The 8,330-nt window shown below is 35.4% G+C and overlaps 1 protein-coding gene across 2 annotated transcripts; it reads right to left on the reverse strand.

Annotated features, from left to right (window-relative positions):
• Positions 1 to 3,099: 3,099 nt before the first annotated feature.
• On the reverse strand, positions 3,100 to 7,657 carry LOC107465498 (vesicle-associated protein 2-2). 2 transcript variants are annotated; one of them, XM_016084476.3, is made up of 9 exons: positions 7,445 to 7,657; positions 7,055 to 7,121; positions 6,571 to 6,641; positions 6,398 to 6,479; positions 5,740 to 5,855; positions 5,464 to 5,634; positions 4,541 to 5,062; positions 3,919 to 3,996; positions 3,100 to 3,501 (listed from the first exon to the last, which is right to left on the reverse strand). In XM_016084476.3, the coding sequence occupies exons 2-9, from the start codon at positions 7,104 to 7,106 to the stop codon at positions 3,391 to 3,393; spliced, it is 1,203 nt and encodes a 400-aa protein (XP_015939962.1). In that variant the 5' UTR covers positions 7,107 to 7,121; positions 7,445 to 7,657; the 3' UTR covers positions 3,100 to 3,390. The 2 variants fall into 2 exon arrangements, with proteins under 2 accessions (XP_015939962.1, XP_052110235.1); XM_052254275.1 differs by having other exon boundaries at positions 7,055 to 7,319.
• Positions 7,658 to 8,330: the final 673 nt, after the last annotated feature.

Genomic DNA, 8,330 nt, shown 5'->3' on the forward strand with positions numbered 1-8,330 from the left:
CCTAAGAATCCTACCAGTTCTCCGTGGGATGGTTGTATTGATTTCTCGCTCAACTTCATTTTCTTGAATGTTGAGAGGAACAATACGTCAGCGCTGCTACCTAGATCGAGGATTACCTTTCTTACCAACAGATATCTGACCTGGATTGTAATCACTACTGGGTCATCTAAGTTTTGCCAACGTTGCTTGATAATCTGAATGTTCAAAAGAAATGGTTGACGTTGCTTCCTTTGGGGCTACTTCGGATGGGATTCCTTCTACTACCATCATTGCTCGGTAAGTTCTCTTTCTTGCTGAGTTGGATATTCCTCCACTTGAGAATCCACTTGAAATACAATTTATTATCCCCCTTGTTTGAGGTGGGGGTTCGACTTTTTCTTGTACGCCTTTTTGTGTGATCATGGTAGTTGTTTTTTTCTCTTTCCTGTTGTATGTGTCCATCTACATATTTTTCCAATAACCTTTGCCTTGCCAATCTTTCTAAGAGATCTTTTGCAATGACACACTCATCAGTTGTGTGACCAAACTATTGATGGAAAGAACAATGTTTGGTCTTGCCCACATATTTCTAGTCATGGTAAGCTCCGACGTTTGTTGGTGGTTTGATGATCTTTGCATTCATGATCTCCTTGATAATGTCTTCTCTTTTGGTATTGAATTGAGTGTAGGTATCGAATTTAGGAGTTAACTTGATAGGTTTTTTGTGGTCCCTGCTATTTTATGGTGGGGGGAGCTTTTCCTCATCTCGGCAAGGTCATGGTTTCTCTACACGTCGAGCTTCTTGAAGTTCCTCAATTTCCATTTGACCTGTAGCTTTCTCTATGAATTCTGCTAGTGTCTTCGGCTTAGTTATAGCTAAGGTTTCCTAGAACTTCCCTGGACGGAGGCCACTTTTGAGCGTGTGTAAATGTACCTCTGGGCTAAGGTCTAGTATTTCTATGGTGGCTTCGGCGAATCGGGTCATATAGTCATTTAAGCTCTCATGTTGTCCTTACTTAATAGTGGTGAGATAATCTGACCAATACATATATATTTCTCGAAGCTGCAAAATAGTCGATAATGGACCTAGTCAACTCCTCGAAACAAGATGTTCAACCTGTAGGTATCTTAGAAAATCAAAGTAAAGCAGCACCATCTAAAAAAGTAGAAAAGGATCGACAAAGTATGGGGTCAGAGGCACCGTTAAAGAACATCATGGATTGGTGCTTCTTGAGGAGTACACGAGGGTCTCCGAACCCTTCATATGGATTGATGCTATTGGCAAGACAAAATTCTTCGGCATCTAATATTTGACAATCTCTTCCGAGAAAGGGTTGTTAATCGTCAATCTTTCTTTTGGTGGGGGTAACCTCATGGGAACCAGAGTCTTGTGGATGTGTACCGTTTGAAGTCGTACTCTTGGGATCCTCTGTATTTGATTTCCTGTTCTAAGATGCTTCGAAAAGGTCGGCCATTCTCTTAACCTCGACCAGGAGGGTAGCATTCATGGCTACCAACTTGTCATTAGTTGGGAGGGGGGGTCTGAGGCACGCCTCATCGGCCACGATCCTGCAAAAAAGTGGAAATAATAAAGTGCGCGTGGAGGTCAAATTAAATTTTGGGCCCCATGGTGGGCGCCAAATGTTCTGCTCTGGTTGTAGTGCCGCCGATTGTAGCTTTAGCTCGGGGAAAAATACAGCTCGGATCTTTGGAACTTGTCAATCCTTCCACCAGCCAACACGTCGGAGGGAGGACCTGCACAAAACACTCCGACGATCAAGTCAGTAGAATTTCTAAGAGAGTAAAGTGGGAACCTTGCGGTAGCTTTTTCTTCTGTCTTCTTTGCTTGTCCTTGGATCAGAGGTCGTATGCTGTTTTATAGATGATTAGCATGGTGGTGCTTGGTAAGAGCTTCATGATTTTTAGCTTTGTTTGTTACGTAGTTCGAGATCTTTTTAGTATTTAAAATCGTGCCGAGATTGTTTCGTGCATGTAGGGTATACCCGAGATTCGAGCTTATGACGGTTAGACCGAGGTTTTACCTGGTATAATCCACATGGTATTTTTTTATTACAGAATCGTTAATGACATACTGATGAGATGGACTCACAATGATCATATTGGACTCTCTGATGACTATCTGATGTAATAATTAAAATTTTTTAACCTCAATTTGTTCCTAATTACGCTATTAACGTGGTACTGTGACAAAAATAGAGTCAAGGACTAACTTAAGTCACTGATACTAAGTTGGGGAATAAAATTGATTGAATTAAAACTTTGAAAATCATATTAAAGTGCGAGTGTAACTTTAAAAATCAAGTTGCATATGTTAACGAAAATTGATGTTCCCAATTTATTTTCTTGAAAGAAGAAAAAAAACTAATCTTCTCCTCAGCCGCAGAAATGAATGAAGCGTTTCAAAGGAGAAATGTTACCTAACTCTTTTTACCTTCAGTTATGTTACTTGTTTTTTTTTTTTTAATTATTATTATTATTCAAACAGTTATGTTACTTGTCGAAAAAGCTATTTGTGGCTTTCCCTTCATTTTCTTTTTTGCAAGTTGTCCATGTTTATAGTTTATACCCGACTATATTCAATTCTCAGTTTAAGAAATGAATATATTACTATCTTCGAAAACAAAAACAAAACGTATATATACAATGCATATTTAACTTATTTAAAATTTTATGATAATCAACTAGGGAGCCATAATGTAGCATTAGGCACCAAATATGAATATCATAAATGAAGCAATGTTGGAGAATTAATTTTCCCATTTGATATAGAGTTGAAAATTGTTTTGTGCATAATTAAGTAGCTTGTGACGAATACAGTTCCCGAGAGTGTAACACCTCAAACCGAGTTCAAAACTTTACAAGCCCCTTTAAATTGATTCCCCACCCCAAATGTGATACTCCTCCCAATAGCACACTACAATCTGAATCTCCGTCGTCACATTAGAAAAAAACAAAATTAAAAATCACATATTTTGTTAGGTAATGATAATCTTGATAAGATATATTTTGCTTCAATTTTATTATTTTAATTTTCAGTATTGCAAAATGAGATGCTCTGATCAAAGACAAGTTTACAAAGAGAACGATAACAATCCCAACTCAAGTAGAATACACAACAATTTCTAACACATAAAGTCATCTAGCTGATTGCAAATATCTCATTACCTTTACAAGCTTGTTCATCATGGCAGTTTTCCATATACAAAAGCGGAAAAATACATGATTGTAGACTACACAGATCAGATCAGATCAAACATCACTGACCCTCAAGTATAAAGATCCTATGAAATTTATCGATATAATGAGGGTTTATGCCTAAACTTCTGCGCTATTATCAAACATGTCTTGAAGCAAACTCTAAATGTTAGTTGTTTCCTGCATATTATGGTGTCAACAGTCAAGGTGGTATCCCAAGAACACACAGACAAGCGCCACCATACAGACATAGAGAAATGGAAACCCGACTTGAACCTTTCTTGGACCTCTCTTGGTAACCTCTGCCTGAAAATATAAAACAAGGCAGCCTTACAATCAAGAAATGAGGCTTTCTTAAGTTTTACAAGAGGATCATCAGACACCAAAATGAGGAACTGGTAGAAAGTAGAAATTACTCTCAAGTTCATGTCACAAATAATTCGAATGTAGCAGCCAGTATATCTTATACGCACAAACTTCAAGTAAGAAAAAGGAGAACTACTATCAACAAATAACAAAAAAACAAATGATAGAGAGGATATATACCTGACCAGTGACAAGTATTTTCTTTTGATTTCCTTATTAAATAGTACTTTAGTTACTAGAATTATGATGGATTTGCTTTACATAAACAATTTCAGGAATTATGGTAAGAACCAATGAGCCATGGCTTCAACATTTTACTAGTGAAACCAGTAAGTGATTTTCAACTTTCAAGCTTACCAGCTTTTCTTGCAAGATTTTTGTTTCTTGATAGTTTAGCCTCCTCTCCTCTGTTAACTTTGATATTGTTACTGCAGACTGCAAAGGAGGCAGAAACTTGATCATCACTTCAATTAAATAAATATAAATATGGATAGCATAAAACTCAAGAACCGCTATAACAACCACCTTCCTTAGCGAAGGAATGCATGACTACCAACCATGATTGCTTCATTGCTATTGTTATAACACAGGTAAACTGAAAAAGATTTTTTGCAGAGATATTTTGAGCATAGGTAATATCATGGGCTTACAACTATTCAAATATAAGGAAGTTAAGTCCGTTAATACAGTTCTACCCTATGGTGGACCATAATCCATAACAAACATAAAACCCCCCATACTAAATAAAAACAAGTGTGTAACCTACCACACTAAACTGGAAAGGCACTAAATAACATTTGGAACCTCCCAAATGGAAAGAGAAGCCCAAAAAGAGTGGTAAGAGGAGGAATTAATAACTAGTTTCTTTATCTGGTTGTCAGCAAAATTCATATTTGCTTCAACATGCAAGCCTGCTACTGGATTGTCATGTTGGAAAGTAGATAGAAAAATTTCATTATATAATGGTAGAATGCCTCACCTCATTTAGTTTTGACTCAAGTCCATCTAGTTTTAGCTTCATCTCTTCAATAGCTTTCATTAATTTCAGCTCCTCTATTCCCTTCACAACTTTTAACTCTGACTCTTTTTCTGGCTTCAATTCCTTTACATTCTTTACTGTTTCCAACTCCAAATCTTTTGACAGTTTTAGCTCGGATTCTTTTTCTGGCTTCAGTTCCTCTACATCCATTACAGGTTTCAACTCCTGATCCTTTGACAATAACCGTGCTTCCTTTTCTAGCTTTGGTTCCTCTATATTGTTTATTTTGTTTAAATCCAGAGCTTTTGACACCTTTAATTCTGCTTTCTCTGGCTTCATTCCCTCTACATCCTTGACCATGTTCAGCTTCTCATCTTTTGACACTTTTAATACTGCTGATTCTTCTGGCATCTCTACATCCTTCATAGTTTTCACCTCTATATGCTGTGTTGGCTTGAAATCCTGATCCTCTTCAAGCTTTAGTAACTCTTTGAAAATGTGATGATCTGGATTCTTAAGAGCCTACATATTCAACAAAAAACACTAACAAGTATGAATTGGAATTTTAAAATTGATAATCCATATACATGCACAAAGAGTAACAATATGATAATAGAGTGAACATGTTATAAATTGATTAGAGTAAGGACTAGAGGAAACAAGGAAGGTGAAGAAAGGTCTAAAACAGCCTTAACTGTATGTTATGCAACTGCATGATATATAATTGATAATGTACTTTTCAGATTGGAAGGTAACAACAATACATAGATAAAAACTAACAAATCCATACAATATGTAATGACTAATGAGAAAAATCAATTATCTTTCTTCAAGGACTTGAAATCTTCACGAGAGAGAAAGAGATGGGTAAAAGGAAATAACATAGACCCAAACATCAGTTAATCAGTTAAGTATTCTCTAACCATGGGTTCTGGCGATTGGATTTCATCGGTAGTATGTTTCTGAAACTTTTCATGATCAAGCCCATTCCTGAAGTCTCCAGTAATAGGAAAGAATTCTGGTGAATTGGGTTTGCTGGTCAGGGATACTTTCAGTTTATTTTCTTCAATGTATCTGCTTCCATCTTTGACAAACTTTATTGTGAAACAGGAGTCAGAAATATGAAAATTTAGAAATTATGATAAAATCTATCAGAGTAGATATCAAGCCTAAGCCTAACTAATATCTTTTATCCGTACCAAGCTGGAAGTAACATCATCACTAGTTGTTTCAGAAGAAACCATTGTGCTTTGGATTAAGAACTTGTCCCTGCACTCCATATCTAAAGGTGCTGACCGTTGAGCTTGCATTGTAACTGTTTGATGCAAAAGTATAAACAGTAAATATTCAACTTGGGGGAAATGATACACAGAATAAATTATCAAATCTGCAAAATTCATTACCCACTGATAGTTATTGGAAAATGGATATTTCTCAAAAACAAAGTGTTGAGGTTAAATTCTTTGTTCAGAAACTGCTGGCTACCAAGCAAGATTATGTTTGGACCACAACAATTTATAGTCGAAATGCTATTATATGTAATCAAAGAAAACTGTAAACACAAAACATAACCATATTTGATTCTAGCATAATGTGCTCAATTCAGGTTCACTTAGCATCTATGCAAAAATTTTCCACCAGAATGACTATACTTGCAAGACAGCATTAAATTTGAAGATGAATTCAGGTGAACAAATTACAAGCAGCCCCCTCCAATACCAACCAGAACAATAAATACTATTATTGAATCTCCCTTACAAGTCACATAAAATCCACTTACACTGACTTAGCATGGCAAAACAAGTCAAAGGGTTTAAAGGAAAAATAACAAACAGAAAAACAAAAGACAGAGATTACCAATGAATTCACAAGTAGCTTTAGGTGAAAGAACGCCAACATTAGGCCGCACTGAATATTTCTTAGGGGAAGTTGTCTTGACCTGAAAATAATACACCAAATCAAAAAATTATCTCTTCATCGTTCAATGCCAATAGTGCCAAGGAGTGTGGATCAAAGGAACTTGCTCAGACCTTGAAAGCAACACAGTGGTTGGTGATATTAGTCAACTGAACCGAGCATGAACTTTGCTTCTTCAATTCAACTATGAATTCCAAAAATTAGAATAAAATTAAAAAAAGAAAAAAAAATGCCGTATCAGAGAATTGATAGCACATGCACAAAAATGAAAACGAAGTGGACTATTATTACAGCAAAATCATGAACTCAATTAGCTATATTTGAATGGAAAGACAGGCAGATACGTCAAACTCTGATCACAGACACACAGCATGCATTCTTTGACCAATTTCGAGAGGGAAAAAAAATTATCTTCCCTTTATTTATTTTTTCCCAATTTTTTTATCTTATTTTATTTTTCAACAAAAGTCCTAGTAACTAGTAAGATTTTGATTATAAACTATTTTAGACATGAAAATAAATTAAACGAAACTAGGAGCATCGTTCGCATCTAGCATAAATCCCAATACAGTTTGTATCATAGAGAATTTCACTCACATATGAACTTGAGTTCCTTGGGTTCGATTTCGAGAAGATGCACCTTGCTCATGATTACACCGAAGGACTGTAGTACTCCCAAGACAGAAAAATAAAATAAAATAAAATCGAGATCAGCAACACCTAAAACGACAGCGTTTCACCGAAATCGTTCACTTCGAGGAAGAAGAAGAAGAAGAAGGAGAAGAAGAAGAAGAAAAGAAGACGAGGTTGGAACGAGTCAAGTAGTCGCAGCTCAGCGAGTCGACTCAACTGAACCCGTCCTCTGTAATAAAAATAAAAATTAAAACAATCTAGATTATTCCATGAACTTAAAGTTCTCAAAATTCAGCGGTATAAAAGTTTTTAAGTTAAGCATTGATATAGAGAAGCAAGAAGCGTAGCACTCACCCGATTCGCAGAGGAAAGAAGTATGAAACTGAAGTAGCTCTAGGAAATTAAAACAAGTAGTGAGTATTTGTTTAACGAAGAATCATGGTTATCAAACGAGAGAATTAAGAAGTGTGATCTTCTTCCTCTTAATGGTGGAGTGAGCTACATAGACTCAGAGAAATTAATTAATGGTGCCGTGTTTGTTGAATTAATAATTAACGGAAAAAAATTATTAATAATAATAATAAAAAGAAAAAGAAAGAAGGATCCGTCGTCCCAGTGTAAAATAAGAACGCTTTTTTCTGATTTATAATTTTTAAAGTAATAATTATATTCGGAAAAAATGAATTATATATTTATGGTGAGAAGGGGGGCGCACGTAGCAAAGCAAGAGGAAAGGGACGTTATGAAAGGCATGGGTTGTACCGGCAATTTACCGACACGGAGCCAGTATTGTTGGTTTTCTTTGCTTTACAGTTTACACGGCTCGGCGCACTCGCTTACAACCAACTAGGCAATTACCTCAATATTGCAAATTTGTATAATATTATTCATCCGTAGGTGTGTATCCGCTAACTTTTATGCCTTGTAAATAATTACTTTAACGTTAGGGTTTCAATCGCCTAATTTAGCTAATAAATGATCCAAAGAAACGAATTGGATATTTTCTTTTTAATGGATAATGTCACGCTTTTTTATATATTATTTTTATTTTTAAATTACTTTTGATTTTTATGATTTCTCTTTTTTTTAAAAAAAATATTAGGTTATATTTCATTAATTATTAAAAAATAAAATACAAAGATGTTCAAAAACAAGACAGCATAATAAAAGGTGGGAATTTTTTAAAACAATATACTGAAGGTATTCATCCAACGTAGTCAAGAAACGAAAAAAAATCTTT

The sequence above is a fragment of the Arachis duranensis genome, chromosome 9, assembly GCF_000817695.3.
Source record: "Arachis duranensis cultivar V14167 chromosome 9, aradu.V14167.gnm2.J7QH, whole genome shotgun sequence".
NCBI classification, from domain to species: domain Eukaryota; kingdom Viridiplantae; phylum Streptophyta; class Magnoliopsida; order Fabales; family Fabaceae; genus Arachis; species Arachis duranensis.

Excerpts from the sequence above, each read along its gene's own strand:
- LOC107465498 (XM_016084476.3), bottom strand. The coding sequence starts at position 7,106 with ATGAGCAAGGTGCATCTTCTCGAAATCGAACCCAAGGAACTCAAGTTC. Across the intron at positions 5,856-6,397 it reads AGCTACTTGTGAATTCATTG|TTACAATGCAAGCTCAACGG; the intron begins GTAATCTCTGTC and ends TGCATCAAACAG. Across the intron at positions 5,635-5,739 it reads ATGATGTTACTTCCAGCTTG|TTTGTCAAAGATGGAAGCAG; the intron begins GTACGGATAAAA and ends TTCACAATAAAG.